Source organism: Pantherophis guttatus, chromosome 3, assembly GCF_059756535.1.
Source record: "Pantherophis guttatus breed Tessera chromosome 3, ASM5975653v1, whole genome shotgun sequence".
Classification (NCBI taxonomy): Eukaryota; Metazoa; Chordata; class Lepidosauria; order Squamata; family Colubridae; genus Pantherophis; species Pantherophis guttatus.
In genome coordinates, this window is record NC_142065.1 from 153905462 (window position 1) to 153922237 (window position 16776).

At 39.2% G+C, this 16776-nt stretch overlaps 1 protein-coding gene across 4 annotated transcripts in view; it reads right to left on the minus strand.

Moving 5' to 3' along the window:
* The window catches only part of ATP9B (ATPase phospholipid transporting 9B), a 158922-nt gene that overhangs the window by 3289 nt on the left and 138857 nt on the right, over positions 1-16776 (minus strand). For all 4 annotated transcript variants that reach the window (XM_087890377.1, XM_087890376.1, XM_060682069.2 and 1 more), the window contains exons 21-28: positions 14400-14489; positions 11019-11163; positions 10157-10221; positions 5944-6099; positions 5754-5818; positions 5535-5643; positions 3856-3913; positions 463-666 (exon numbers count right to left, since the gene is read on the minus strand). In XM_087890377.1, the coding sequence (XP_087746503.1) occupies positions 463-666; positions 3856-3913; positions 5535-5643; positions 5754-5818; positions 5944-6099; positions 10157-10221; positions 11019-11163; positions 14400-14489 (892 nt within the window). The remainder of the gene's footprint in view (positions 1-462; positions 667-3855; positions 3914-5534; positions 5644-5753; positions 5819-5943; positions 6100-10156; positions 10222-11018; positions 11164-14399; positions 14490-16776) is intronic.

Sequence of the window (16776 nt, forward strand, 5' to 3'; positions counted from 1 at the left end):
GATTCATAGTAGGGCAGGAAAGTAAGAGAAGATAAAATCATAAAGGAATTATTAGTAAGATTTTAAAGACAGAAAGAGATTAGTAGTATCTAAAGATATGCATGTATAGTAAAAATATAGCAAAAATGAACATTATTTTTAAAATCTATACTAAGTGTTAGAAAATGTGTTAGCCCAACAGAAATCTGAATTCAGCTCTTGAAGGGATGGGATCCTAGTATGCATGAAAACCTCTGAAATAAAATTTAAGATCTTTATTATTAAATACATTTATTTTTAACAAATTTTGTACAGCTATAGCAATTTAGCACTATAGCTAATAAAATTCAGTTACTATTGAAAAGAATTTTCTAAAAAAAAAAACTGTGTTAAATTACTCTCCATATTTTAGATGCACTTATTAGGTTTGCATCATTTTTTTAAAAAAAGCAGCTAAGTATTATACATGTGGGAGCTACTCACCAAAATATTCATTAAGGAATGCAAGAGAAGCTACATAGCAGCAAAGACTGAAGATTTCAGCCACGATCATTAACCAGTGCCAGGTGCGTATAGTGAGAGCAACCATCAAGAGTTCAGTCAGGATCAATGCCGTGAAGGAAATGGCAACAACATGGACAAATTCAGATTCAAACAGCAGAAGGGCTCCATACATCAAAATGCCACCTAAGAAACACAGACATACACATTTTTATTACTGATTCACTTTACAGACTAGTGTGACATGCATGTGCCCTACAACTGCAACTTTTGATCATTTTGCAAGAAACAGCTATTTGCAATCATTCTGAGAACAGTGCTGTAAAAGTTAAGAACTAGATATATTCCAGCATCTATCATGGAAATAAGTTACTTTAGGGCAGGGGTATCAAACTCGCAGCTCATGGGCCGTATGCATCATGCGCTGACCACACCCATGCCCGATTTAGCAAAAAGGGGAAAAAAGTCACGATATGTCACGTGATGACGCCGTGACGCTGCAAGTTCGACACCCCTGCTTTAGGAGAACAACATGCTGTTGTGACTCCGACCCCCAAGCCTATCTAACAGAGGGAGAGGACTCAGAAGGTGAAGGAGAGGATTTGGCAAGGCCTACCTCTCCAGGACCCTCCTCTCTGGCAATGCCTCAGGTTTCCTCCAAAGGCCAAGAGATACAGTGGGGCAAAAAAGTATTTAGTCAGCCACCAATTGTGCAAGTTCTCCCACTTAAAAAGATGAGAGAGGCCTGTAATTGTCATCACAGGTAAACCTCAATTATGAGAGACAAAATGAGAAAACAAATCCAGACAATGACACTGTCTGATTTGGAAAGAATTTATTTGCAAATTATAATGGAAAATAAGTATTTGGTCAATATCAAAAGTTCATCTCAATACTTTGTTATATATCCTTTGTTGGCAATGACAGAGGTCAAACGTTTTCTGTAAGTCTTCACAAGGTTGGCACACATTATTGCTGGTATGTTGGCCCATTCATCCATGCAGATCTCCTCTAGAGCAGTGATGTTTTGGGGCTGTTGCTGGGCAACACGGACTTTCAACTCCCTCCAAAAGTTTTCTATGGGGTTGAGATCTGGAGACTGGCTAGGCCACTCCAGGACCTTGAAATGCTTCTTATGAAGCCACTCTTTGTTGCACTGGTGGTGTGTTTGGGATCATTGTCATGCTGAAAGACCCAGCCACGTTTCATCTTCAATGACCTTGCTGATGGAAGATCGTCCTGGTCCCTTTGCAGAGAAACAGCCCCAAAGCATGATGTTGCCACCCCCATGCTTCACAGTAGGTATGGTGTTCTTTGGATGCAACTCAGCATTCTCTCTCCTCCAAACACGACGAGTTGTGTTTCTACCAAACAGTTCTACTTTGGTTTCATCTGACCATATGACATTCTCCCAATCCTTTTCTGGATCATCCAAATGCTCTCTAGCAAACTTCAGACGGGCCCGGACATGTACTGGCTTAAGCAGGGGGACACGTCTGGCACTGCAGGATTTGAGTCCCTGGCGGCGTAGTGTGTTACTGATGGTAGCCTTTGTTATGTTGGTCCCAGCTCTCTGCAGGTCATTCACTAGGCCCCCCCGTGTAGTTCTGGGATTTTTGCTCACCGTTCTTGTGATCATTTTGACCTCACGGCGTGAGATCTTGTGTGGAGCCCCAGATCGAGGGAGATTATCAGTGGTCTTGTATGTCTTCCATTTTCTAATTATTGCTCCCACAGTTGATTTCTTCACACCAAGCTGCTTGCCTATTGCAGATTCAGTCTTCCCAGCCTGGTGCAGGTCTACAATTTTGTTTCTGGTGTCCGTCAACAGCTCTTTGGTCTTCACCATAGTGGAGTTTGGAGTGTGACTGTTTGAGGTTGTGGACAGGTGTCTTTTATACTGATAACAAGTTCAAACAGGTGCCATTAATACAGGTAATGAGTGGAAGACAGAGGAGCCTCTTAAAGAAGAAGTTACAGGGCTGTGAGAGCCAGAAATCTTGCTTGTTTGTAGGTGACCAATTACTTATTTTCCACCATAATTTGCAAATAAATTCTTTCCAAATCAGACAATGTGATTGTCTGGATTTGTTTTCTCAGTTTGACTCTCATAGTTGAGGTCTACCTATGATGACAATTACAGGCCTCTCTCATCTTTTTAAGTGGGAGAACTTGCACAATTGGTGGCTGACTAAATACTTTTTTGCCCCACTGTATGCCAGGAGCAAGGCACTTCGGAGCAGCCACAGGTGAGGGGGATGAGTTTTGGCTGGATCCCAGACAGCGTCGGAAGGATAAGCACGCGCAGCAGAGAAAGATGCGTGGGCAGGCCAGAGATTGAGCTGAGTCACTGGACCACACCCCACAAGGGATAAAAGGGGGTGTGTCGGCTATTCAGGCCTTGTGACAGACAAACTGAAAAGGTCAGAAGTCATATCGTGTTTCTAGAACCCTGTTAGAATCTCTTTTTGGATTTCTTCGGACTGGACTTTGACAATTCTTTGCTTTGTGGAATTAATTTGGTATATCGGACTGAGGAGAAAAAACCTCCCTTAGTGAGTAAAATCTCTTGACAGGCAGTTCATGGTTTGCTGCCAAGACTGTTATCTTAAAGGAATTCCTGACTGTTTGATTCATTAACTCCTGGCTTGTGTGTGTGTGTGCGACAGGGACAGAACACATGCTTTCATTTATTTGTGAACTGAAAAAGACTTTTTTTCTTCTTTTTTTCATTGTTAGTGTTGGATGTTTTTCTGTTTTGTATTTTATTCTTGTTGATAAATGAAAATAAATATGTTAAAAAGAAGAAAGAACGTATATTCTTAACTAATGCTACAATGCAAACATCTTGAAATAAGATTCCTAGAGTGCTACGGAGAAAACCATTGTGCAGTATATGAAACTCACATGAATATTTTTCTAATTGTGTTAGTTAGAATTTGATTAAGTCCATTCAAATATTTTCAATCTCCATGATCTCACATTATGATGCTGACTATATCCCTGACATTCACACATTCAAAAGGGGGTTTATATATATGAGCACAATGCAGAAATCCCAAAAAAACACCTTTATGACATTCAACTATCCATGTGGACTTGGGGGACATGATCCAATGTCCAATCATGCTTACACTTAGTTTTTCATGCAGTAATGCATGAAAGGAATTCATTTTAAAAAATCTCACTTTAAAGTGGCATGCATCAAATAAACAAACATGTAAACCACCTATGTGGTATTAAAAAGAGGTTTATGTTATTTCAGTATCATATTTTAAGCAACTATTAAAATAATGTGAAACATTAAAATGAAAAAATGAAAATGTAATTGCGAAACTCAAATAGTACTGTTTTTAATACGAAGCAGAACTTCACCTTGATAAATACTGATTAAAACCCAGATGAGGAAGGTCTTAAATGACAAGGATCGTCCCTAGAAGTAATAACAAAGAGAAGGTTACTTAACCATTGCAGAAAAAGGCATCTGACATACTAAATAAAAGGAGAAGCAATCTTCATGTTGGCCCATTAAGAGTCTTCCCAGTTGTTTGGAACTCAAATACTATAATACAAGAATACAAGAAACCCAAAATAACACAAAGGAATTGCAAACATTTGGCTTCTTTAGAATTATTTCTCAAGCTTATCATTGCCAGGGACATGAAAAATAATGTTCTCAGTCTTATAAGATATAAGCTACAATCAAGATATTTGTCGTTGAAAGTTAGTCTTAAAATAGATGATTCTAGATTAAAGTGTATTAGTCCAGAGTTCAACAAACCTTTAAGACAGTACTATGTCATGATGAATGAATGCCCGTGCATATCTAAAAGAATGGCTGAGATAAACCCATTTGAGATCTGGCTTTATATAATGATATACTAGGTAAATCATTTAAACTACACTGCAGCATTATTTTAGTGATTTAACAAAATAACAAGAAACCCAAAAGATTAAGTAGATTGAGTATATTTTATTTTAGGCACTAAAGGGCTCATGTTTGTGGAACATGAAATTAAAGATGAACTTTTTGGGGGGGGGGAATATACAAAAATAAAAGCAATTTCTATCAGTCACACAGATTATTAAATCTGCACAAGTGATACAAGGTTGCAGCAAAGTTTTATTGGCTTTGATGTTTAGGGATTAATTTTAGAACAGTGAAATTACATCAGTACATATATTGTTTTAGCAATCATATGGATTGCTGCTTCTTTCCCAGATTTGTTTTCAGTTTTCCAGGCTAACTTATACCTGCTGTATTTCCTTAGTTTTCTTTAACCAAATACTAAAAGATTCAGCCTGTTTAGCATTTTGAGAATGACCACAATCATTGGGTTCTGTCAAGGAAAGAATTTTATTCAGGATGACAACAAGAATATAGCCAACTTTTATAAGTCAGCAAGAAACAAAAAATCCAAATAGTGAATACTTATTTATAATAGGTGCTCAAAGAAGGAATCTGGCCTTTAAATTCTTTGATAGGAAAAAGGTAGAATGTAAACCCCTGAAAATTTTAACTTTAAAAACATAAGCAAAATGAGTGTGAGTATGACATCACTGATTTTTCTAAACTTTAATTTTCTGCCAAGCAAATTATATCACCTAATTATCTTCCTACTCTCCCCCCACAAAAAAATTACTAGCTTCCTTACAGACAGCATACCACTTAGTTTGCCCTGAAGCTACTAGCTTCCATAAACTATTAAACATCTGGTTCTTCCTCAAGGCATTGGGCCAGCTAATTTGGTGAGAACTCATCTTGGTGTCATGGTTGTATGTTTTGAGTTGTTCCGAAGATGTCATGTTGTCTCAAGTTATTTTTTAAATTGCATTCTTTGTTGTTAATTATTTTTAATTAACTGTTAGCTACCCAGTGTAGTGTGTGTTTAGAGAACAGCCACACATTAAACTACCCACCCTTCCAACCAACCAATCTTTGGAGACTGTTCATCAGGAAGAAGGAGTTGTTCTTTTTTGCCTTCTGTCTTATCTCCAGTTTTGTACTTCAAAACAAAAAATGCCAGGTACATGCGAGATATGAATGCTCTCACCTTGGTAAGATCTTTGTAAAGCTCAGGATACAATAGTGCCATTTCTGGTTTTACATCTTGATCCAACACTAAAGAGAAGACTGGAAACATAGTGTATATGGTTGCATACCTTAGAGAAAAACAATTTTAAAACAGTTGAATATTGTTTAAAGCCATATTCTTTACATAAACTGCTTCAGTTTGAAATACAGTATTTGAAGCATTATGATTGCTACTTACCCCACCATTAGGAAACCCTGATATAGAGGAACAGATGCAAAATAGAAGACAGACGAAAACACAGCCTAGAAAAATATAAGCAGTTACATGGAGATTATTATACATCATACAATATTGTGGAAGGTGTTATCAAAGTTAGAAAAAAAGAAGGTTCTATAAATTGTTTTCCACATAAACAAAAAATAGGTACCTGCATAGTTGAAATAATAAGGCCTCTGTGCATGACAAATTGACCTAGAGCTGCTGATCTTTTGTAACTGTTTCGACCATGTACCATCAGCAGTCTACCAATGTGTTTAAATTGTGTTATAGAAAAATCAGCAGCCAAGGAAGCTTGTTTCCCTTCCTAAATAAAAAAAATAAAATGATAAAATGATCAGTGTAGCACTTTGGAGATATATATATATATATATATATATATATATATATATATATATATATATAAACAAAAAGTAATTTGAAATTTGAGTAGTAGTGGTAGTAGAAGAATTGTTAATTTACTTAGTTTCTCAATATGCTTAGGTTAATTCGGAGGATAACTTTCAAAAAGTTCTAGAACAAGTATGTCAAACCTGCAGCTCAGGGGCCACATATAGCCCTGGATAGCTAGTAGTGAACCCCTCAAGGTTGTAAACTTTGAACATTATTATGTGATTTGTCTGCTTGCCTGGTGGCTCAGCAGACAGATAGCATTGTGATTAATACCAGCTCTCTGCAATTACTGTAAGTTCGAATCTCACCAGGCTCAAGGTTGACTCAGCCTTCCATCCTTTCTAAGGTAGGTAAAATGAGGACCCAGTTTGTGGGGGCAATAAGCTGACTTTGTATAAATATACAAAAGTATGAAGGCTATTGCTTAACGCATTGTAAGCCGCCCTGAGTCTCTGGAGAAGGGCGGCATATAAATCAAATTTTTAAAAAAACTATATTATAAAACTATATTATAAATTTTATATATGACTAAAGACACTTCCTCTTTACTCAATCCAGCCCAGGCAAGCTAAAAGGTTGGTCACCCATGTTCTAGAACTAATTTTTTTTTGGTAGAAATTGGGCATTTTCAGAATTGTCCTATATACTGATATGAATTTTATACCTCCATCAGCTTTTGCCAAAATGAGACTCCAAATCCAAATACTACTTTTTGGGGAGAGAAGAGCAGGTTGCTTGAATTTATAGTTCACTTGAAGAAGATCAGTTACCTTTTTCTCTCTGTAAATCATGTATTTGGTCTTTTGCCTGAGTATCAGAAGTCACTGAAGCACTACTGACAGTGTTGCTTTCCCTAAAAATGCTTACTGAAAGAAGTAGAAAATGACCATGTACTGCATCCTGCATTTGCTGAAAACAGTTATAGAAGTTAGAGGGTAAGCAGAGAGGCAAGGATAGAAGCTGACATTTTTATCCTCATTGATTTATAAGCACCATTGTTGTTGTTGTTGTTGACTTGTTTCCTAATGAAATAGATCAAATGTTCTCCAAAGAACATTCTCAAGTTGATAAGATCAAAAACTCCACTAGGACTGCCTTGTTTATATTCTGCAGGATTGACTTAACATTTCACCAAATAATGTAGCATCTATTTGGATCTTGGTGTTGCTGGATTTTGGGTGCAGGGTATGGGCAGAACGGAACTGTGGAAGATACCTGGTAGCGTGGATGGCAGATGGTTTGAGTCCAACCTCCTAGCCACTTTTGTCAGCTTTTGTCATTAGAGGGTGTCATCTAAACAATTTTCACTTTTAAAGGGTTGGATTTCTAGGCCTCCTAGATTAGACCCAACAAACTTAGTCTATGTCTGTTGGGTCTACAACAAACAGTAAGAAATACATGTCAGATTTTCTCTTGCCCAGTCAGAAAGCAGAACTTTTGCAGATGAAATGACAAAGGAGATTCCTCCAAAAGAGGTTATGAGTTGAGAAAAATAAGGAATGTGTCCACTTTAACTGATATATTATCTTATATTAAGGACTACACTGTGATGAGAAAGCAATAAAATCTAACTAATTTCTTTTTTTATCCTGTCTGCAGAATACTATCCAGCAATCCTATTTACAGTTATTTAGTTTCAACCAGAGGGATATCTTAAAGACTGTTCTGAATTTGTCAGCCCTCTGAGATAGGCAGTGTCAAGAAACAAGCATGACAGGAATTCTAAAAATGCTTTTCGTTGTTGCAAAGTAGAATAACAAAATCTTGAAAGCCTGTCAGAGTTTCTCCCTGACTTATATTATACCAAACAAAATCAATACAGAGTTATTTTGAGTTATTTTTATGCTTTCCTCTTTCTCAGGAATGAGTAATCTTGTCTGAAAATCCCCCATAATTATTGCTCATTTTCAAGGCCAAATTTATATTTCTTTACACCACCTCCCCTATCAGAATCACTTCCCTCTTCTCTGTGAAAGGCAGTTCAAGCAATTCAAGGGCAACAAAGAAGGAATCACTCCTGTGCTACTCTCCAGACATGCCCTCTCCTGGTCCTGACAGGGTCAATGGACAGATCTGGCAAAGCAGAACTAGATGGAGCTGGAAACTCCCCTCCCCTCCTCTTGCATAGCAACCACCACTGGAGGGTCCATCACGGTATGAAGCAAAGAGTCAACTTCATCCTAAGGTGGTAGTGGGAGTTATCTTTTCTGAAAGTATGTCCCAAAAGATCCAGTCATTCCTAGCCTATTCCTAAGGCCAGTTGGAATTTCTTCACAAAATATTATTCTGAATTGGACTCTGGTTAGATAGAGTCATCTGGATTGGCTGAAGTAAGATCCTGTCCACCATCAAAGCTGACACCAGCCAGAACATAGAAGAACTCAAAATAGTGCAAGGTCAGAAGATGTGGAGAGACCTGGCCCATAGAATTACCAAGAGTTGGACATGATTGAATGGGTAACACCATCATCAGAATCCTGTTCCCTTATCTGGGAAGAGTTTCAGCCTGTAGGTCATGAAAACGAAGGACTTCTGAAAAGCCAGTAGGATCAGGGCCAACAAATTTAAGGGCAACCTCTTAACAGAAGGGAACTATTTAACAGAATAAAGAATTCAATTTATGTCAGATTAACCCCTTACAATCTTCCAGGACATGCTAGGTCCGTGATGGCGAACCTATGGCATGCGTGCCACAGGTGGCACACGGAGCCATATTAGTGGGCACGCCAGCTCAGCTCTGGGGCGCATGCGCGCGCCGGCCAGCTGATTTTCGGGCCTTCTGGGCCCACCAGAAGTAGGGAAACAGGCTGTTTCCTGCCTCTGGAGGGCCTGGGGGGGGGGGGGGGGAAGGCCCGTTTTTTTTTCTTACCTGGCTCCAGATCCTCTCTGTGTATCTGGGAATGGCAAAAACAGCTTTTCCCACTTCCTTGGAGGCCCTATGGAGGCTCAAAGGGCCCATTTCCCCACTCCTGGTGGGACAGGAAGTGACGTTTTTTCCTCTCCCCAACCTCCAGAGACTCCTAGAGAGGCTCCTAGAGACTCCTAGAGAGGTTCTGGAGGCTGGGGACAGCAAAAAATGTCACTTCCTGTCCCACCAGGAGTTGGGAAATGGGCTTTTTCAGCCTCCGTAGGGCCTCCAAGGGAGTGGGAAAGGCTGTTTTCGCCATTCCCAGATACACAGAGAGGATCTGGAACCAGGTAAGAAAGAAAAATGGGCCTACCAGGCCATCATGTGCCAGGAGCGGGGGGGGGGAGGGGGTTGCGCACACATGTGTGTGGGCACATGCGCGTGCGACCCTCCCCCACCCCCCCTCTCCTGGCACGTGATGGCAAAAGGTTAGCCATCACTGTGCTAGGTGTATAAAATCTTCTTCCAGAGAGAGGCTTGAAATCTTGAGGAGCTGCTGTCTATTGAAAGTACAAATCTATTATGGGCTGCTCACCTAAACAAAGCAGACATAGGGAATCCTCACTATATCTGTGACATTTTCGAAGTGTAGCCTATGAGGCCATATGGTTGATTGGGCAAAAGGCTTCACAAGACATTTGTAAACATGAAGAATAAAGCCAGAGGAGAATGAAACAAAAATATAAAATAACTGTGAGTAAAAAGGTCCATTACACTAAGCAAATTAAAAAAAATATATTTAGAAAGTAGTCTGAGAACTCTGATGTTTTCTATGGTCAGAAACAGGAATTCAGGGAGGGGCAAAAATCATACCAGTATATAGAGTGGTAATAAAGTAGTGAGGTCCTAGGATAGAAATTCATATTTTATAACATTGGGCACATCTAGAAAAACTGTATGTCTTACTTCAGAGACCATAAGAAAGAGGTAGCAAATGCAAAGATCTACTGCATAAGAGAAATCTGTTTGCATGAATATCACAAATCATGCTGTCTATAACTTGAAGCTGTTAATCCTAAAATATTATTATTAAGAGCACATTTAATCTAATTTATAAATATACCTTTCCTTCAATTCCAATTCCACAATCTGCTGCCTGGATCATACTGACATCATTTCCTCCATCGCCTGAAAAAACATGTGCAGAATATTTAAGTTTGACTTGGCAGTGTTTCATATTTACTAGCTGCATTTCATTTCACCTTGAATTTCTATAAAGGTATTTGAATTACATTTTAAAGTAAAAATGGTTTTTATTTTTTCAACTTACAAAAGCAAAAAAAAAAGTAATTATTGCACCTTTGTTACTAAAAGATTTCTCAATTTTCTATATATAAATTATAGTTCAGAAAATAATAAAAAAAATTGTGATTGAGCATGATAGGCTGTTTCAACAAGCAAGAAGTTGGAGGGGAGATGCTATGGCTCCTGACTCAACATGCCAAGAGCCACCTAGATGCCAAGGTGCCAGAGAAAAAATTGTGCAATTCAGAACCAATACGGTCATCACTTGTGATGGTTGAGGATGTCACTTGTCATGTGCTCTACGGGCCTTATTATCACCATTTTCCCATAACTTGGGGAGATATATCAAAGCATTCTTAATAATTACAAAGGAGACATTACAAAATTTAGAAAAAAACAACTTTTGGCCTTCAAATCCAAAGCTATGTATAGTCCAATAAAATACTGGCTGACAATTTCAAACCCTGTCTGGTCATTTTTCTGAGATTTAACTGTACTTGCTTTAGCAAAACGAAGTGAAATAAACATTCCTTTATTATGTTTAGCATTCTATTTAAAGGATTGCCATATCATCGTTTTATTTTTACATGATACTGTGGCAATCTTTTTTAAATATTCATTTATTTTTTCATTATTGTGCCAAGTTTCACAATTGAAAGGAAACCAAAACTGATACAAACCTATTGCACATGTACGCTTTCCTGTGTGATGCTGCAACAATTTTACAATGTGAGCTTTTTGGGTGGGAGAGCATCGGCAGCAAACTACAGCTGGACACTGACATGCTAGTTCTACAAATTCATGTTCATAGTACTTCAAACATACCTATGAAAAGAAATACACTTTACTATATTAATTTTTACATCCCAAATTCTTCAACTTTAACTTACAATTTGTATTTTACTTGTAGCTTACAATATTTATTTGTGGTATATGACTTGATAGCTGGTTTTTCTTTAATCAACTGTGACTCTTGTGTATTGTTTTGCTGGTCAATGACCAAAATAAAATGACTGACTCTCACATATTTCCTCTAGTGAGGAAAATTTTATGCTCAGATTGAGCACCTATTTTGTGCCTTACTACAATAGGTGTTGCCCCTCCAACTTTCCCATTTCTCTGTTTTCACTAGAAGGGATGAAATACAAGGTTAGTATTGTATCTTACTATGTCATTTGCTGCTAAAACCTGTTATGCCTTGATTATGTGCCATCAAATCAGTGACAATTTTTAGCAACTACATAGATGTTCCTTGGTATCCTTTCCTCTGCTAAACATTTCTCAGAAGATTTCTTCTGTTAAAATGACCTCTATCCCACTGTGTTTGAGAATTTCTTTCCATTTTTCTTTGGTGATGTTTTTGAGCTGTTTTTTAGGGGGTGATGGACGTTTCCGCTGCTAGTGGGATATCTTGTCACCCAACTCTGTGGGTCTCCTGATTAACTTTCCTGTCTGAAAAAGGCTAGGGGAGTAAACCCACATGTTGTTGTCCTTTGAAATTTTCTTCAATTGTATCTGAAAATTGCTAAATATGCTTTTATTTCCTGATTGGTATTTGGTGATGTGCAAGAACAGTGAGAAAGTCTGGTTTGTATATGCTGACTCTAGCCCAGATATTTGGCTTACTCCTTTTCAGCTGCAAAGATTAATATGATAAATTGATTTTAGAACTGGCTGCTGCTTAATTTAGGTAATCCCCATCTCTCACCTTGGATAAAGTCAGTGTTCATGATCCCATCTTCAAAAAAGCATTTGGGAAAACATGGAATTCAAAGTTGAGTAGCTGCTGAGAGCCAGCTGTTCTCAGGGAAGAGATGTCATTAATTTTAAGCTGTCATATATATATAAAAGGGAACTGTATCCTCATGCTGACAGAAAGCAATCCATTGTTTAATATGGCTGCAATCCAGCTGCAATAAAGATTCTTATTTAGCACACTGCACTGAATCTCTATGAGACTTCTGCCGAGTTTGAATCGTGCAGCCAGTTTAAGCTCTGTAAAGTTAGGGATAGGAATTTTAAGCCGAGTTCTGGTCTGGGAAACTTAATAGCAGCAAAGAAGAAAATATTGCTAACTAAAAAGAATACTGGCGCTCAGTTCAAGATTGCCAAAAAGCACCTAGATGACCTTTCAGACTTTGGGTGGAATGTTCTATGAAAAGATGCATCAAAAATAGAAATTTGGGAGTTACATGGCTATTCTATCTTATAGAAACCAAATACTATTGCATAATAAGAAGCCCATACAAACTGTTAAGAAAGCAACGTCATGGTTTGGGAATGGTTTAGCTGCACTAGGACCTGAACAAGTAGCCATTATTGGTGAAAGAAAGGATTCTGCTTTGTTTCAGAGAATTCTACAGAAGAGTATGAGACCATCAGTTAAAGCTGAATTATACATGGGCCATGATTCCAAACACATAAATGTCTGTAAGGGAATATACAAAGAACAGAGTAAAGTTTGACTTAGCCAATTCAAAGAACTATAAAAAGGTGGCAAGCCTAAAATAAGTAGTTCATGAAAGGAAAGTTTAAATGGTATGGACTTGTAGCAGTTTGTTACTGAGGGCTGGGCCAAAATTCTTAAGTTGTGATGTGAAGGACTAAACATCCATTATAGAAAGAATCTGGTTGAGGTTATTACTCATGGTACAGATGGTATAACCAGTAACTGCATTTAAAGGGCCAGTTATTTCCTACACAGTAGCACACTGCACATTTATTTATTATTTATTTATTAAGCTTATATGCCGCCCTCTCTCCGAAAAGGACTCAGGGCGGCTCACAGCAATAAAATAGACAAATCAATTTTAGATGTTAAAAACCATTAAAACTCCTCTTAAAAACTCCTTCAGTCCAAACCGGCCTGGTGAAATAACCATGTCTTAAGGTCACGGCGGAAAGAGCGCAGGTCAGGGGCCAGTTGATTCCATAAGATAGGTGCGCCCACAGAGAAGGCTCGTTCCCTAGGAGTCGCCAGACGACACTGCCTGGCCGATGGCACTCCAAGGAGGCCCTCTCTGTGGGAATGCACCGGGCAATGGGGAGCTGTCGCTGGCCGCAGATGGTCCGTCAGGTACCCTGGGCCTAAGCCATGTAGGGCTTTATAGGTGATAACCAGCACCTTGAATCTCACCCGGAGGGCAACCGGTAGCCAATGCAGGTCGCGCAGGAGGGGTGTAACATGAGAGTGTCGGGACACTCCCATCACTACCCGCGCGGCCGCATTCTGCACCAGCTGAAGCTCCGAGTGGTCTTCATGGGCAGCCCTATGTAGAGAGCATTGCAGTAGTTGATCCGGGAGGTCACGAACGCATGAGTGACTGTACGGAGGTCATCACGGTCCAGGTAGGCCCGCAATTGGCGCACCAGACATATCTGTGCGAATGCCCCCCTGGTCACGGTCGCAACATGATCTTCCAAAGTCAACCGTGAATCCAGGAGGACGCCTAAATTGTGCGCCCTTTCAACAGGGGGCAACACCTCACCCCCTATGACCAACAATGGAACATTCCCTTGGAACCGAGATGCCAGTACCCACAGCCACTCCGTCTTGGCTGTGGATTGGATGATTTTGTTCATAGAATACATGTATCAAGCACACAAAACTTTGGTGTGACTTCTCTGTTCAGACTCCTTTTAAATATCACGGAAACCCGCATGGTAATATTGAGAAGAAAAGATATGCAGAAGTTTAGAATACTTGAAAAGGAATGAATACTTTTTCTCAGAACTGCATATTCAGGACTTCATTCCATTAAAAAGTGAGCTAAAAAAAGGAAAAAAGTTGAAACTGTTAGGATTCCACCCCCAGCTACAGGAAGTTTTTTTTTTTTTTTTTTTTTACTTTCATGGGACACAGAGGATAACAGGCAAAAAAAATGTGGAATGTCTCTGTTCGGTAAGATTAGTATTACTTAACTAACTAGTATTAGATGTTGTGTTGATTTAAAACAAATGCGACTCTTGATTGCACTGCTTGGGACTCCTTTGGAAAGCCTACCAAACTATCTACCTGCACAAACAACATTATCAGCAATTGATGAAAGCTAGGCCATTACCTCCAGAGAGTCACCAGATATTACTAAAGCACAATCATGTTTCCTTCTGAATGCATTTAATTCCAAATGAGCTTCTCCACGGCTGGTTACCTGAATAATAATAATAATAAAAAAGTAAAACAGAGTTAGGACAACTTTTAAATAGATGTATGTAGATACATACATTGTTATGAAAATAGAATTTCAATCCAATACAGTAGAAGCTGTAGAAAGGGGAAGGAAACGTATTGATTAAAATACAAATCCATTAAGAAACAACAAGCTTTGCAGCATCAAAGTTATATTACACTGAGAAGCTTACATTTTCTCCTTCTTGATTTCATATACATTACACATTTACAAAAGGGTTTTAAATTAGAGTTCTTCAAAAAGAAAGAATGTAATATGGACCAGAAGCTTGAAAAGTTTGATTATCTCTCCTGCCTCAAAAAAACGTTCTGACAACGATTCATCCAGAAATCAAGCCCTCAGGAATTGAAGAAAGATGCATTTGGGGAAAAGACAAGTGTGTGAAAGGCAAGCACAGAAGCACAACATGCTCATGCTGGAATAATTTCAAGCCTCATGCAGCTAAAATTATATTCTCAATTTAATCATTTCAAATCCCTCTAACACTGAGAAATATACACAAAATAAATATTTTATATTAACAACAAATTATTTAAAGAGTGAATAAATCTACTGGATATTTAATAGCCTTCTTTATTTTTTTCCACAATAAAAAAAAATGCCCGAAACATGTTTTCAAAAATTTGGTTGAATGAACCCGGTGTGCGTGTATGTGTTTATAGGATCATTAAAAAAAGGGGATTTGTGAACTTTAAGTGCTGCTTAAAACCTCTCCTTTAGATGCTTAATCCAGATATTAATGCAGATAAATATCTGCAACTCATTATTATGTAAACTCCTACTGAGTTTAGCCTTGATTTTTCATACCCCCAACCAACATGAGCAAGACAACCCATGTCAGAAGATGCTACAGAGTAGTGCATGCACAGCATGCACTCTTCCTTTGTACTCCACATGCACGTCCCTTGTGTTATTATCTGCACAACTGTGTTACATATGCTGTATACCATAGTCTTCAATTAAGACTATTCATTCAGTGACCACTTGAAATTATGATTGTGCTAAAAGAATGCACTTATGGCCCAAAATTTGGGTGTTTGACAATTTTTTATATATATATATATATATATATATATATATATATATATATATATATATATATATATATATATATAAATTTATTATTATATTATTATATATATTTATTAATTATCAAATTTATATAACCCCCTTCTCCCGAAGGATTCAGGGCGGTGTACAGCCAAAGTAAAAACATAAATACAAACATTAAAACCAATTTAAAAAGATACATATATGTTTGGCCCCAAAATTAAAAGAACAATAACAAAGCTATTAAAAACATTTTAAAAAAGTGTTAAGCCAGCCCGGCTTGCTGAAAAAGAAAGGACTTCAGGGCACGGCGAAAGGCACCGTGGTCTTGAATTCTTCGTATCTCTGGGGGCAGTTGATTCCAGAGGGCAGGTGCCCCCACAGAGAAGGACCTCCCCCTGGGGGCCACCAGTCTACATTGTTTGGCCGATGGCACCCTGAGGAGGCCCTCTCTGTGGGAGTGCACAGGTCAGTGGGAGGCCATTGGTGGCAGCAGGCGGTCTCGAAGATATCCAGGTCCTATGCCATGGAGTGCTTTAAAGGTGATAACCAACACCTTGAAGCGCACCCGGAAAACCACTGGGAGCCAGTGCAGCTCACGCAGGAGAGGTGTTATGTGGGAGCGCCATGCAGCTCCTGTAACTACCCGCGCGGCCGCATTCTGGACCAGCTGGAGTCTCTGGGTGCTCTTCAAGGGGAGCCCCATGTAGAGAGCATTGCAGTAGTCCAGGTGAGAGGTGATGAGGGCATGAGTGACTGTGCACAAGGAATCCCGATCTAGGAAGGGCTGCAACTGGCAGATCAGGCGAACCTGATAAAAGGTCCCCCTGGCTACAGCCGTCAGATGTTCCTCCAAGGACAGCTGTGTATCCAGGAGGACGCCCAAGTTGCGAGCCCTTTCTGTGGGGGCCAAGGACTCGCCCCCAATAGTCAGTGATGGAGTCAACTGACTATATCGGGATGCCGGAAACCACAGCCACTCAGTCTTGAATGGGTTGAGCCTGAGCCTGTTCCTCCCCATCCAGATCCGCACAGCGTCCAGGCACCGGGACATCACTTCAAGGGCATCATTGGGGTGGAGATGTACAGCTGGGTGTCGTCAGCGTACTGGTGGTACTTCACCCCGAAGCCACGGATGATCTCACCCAGAGGCTTCACATAGATGTTGAACAAAAGGGGTGAGAGAACCGACCCCTGA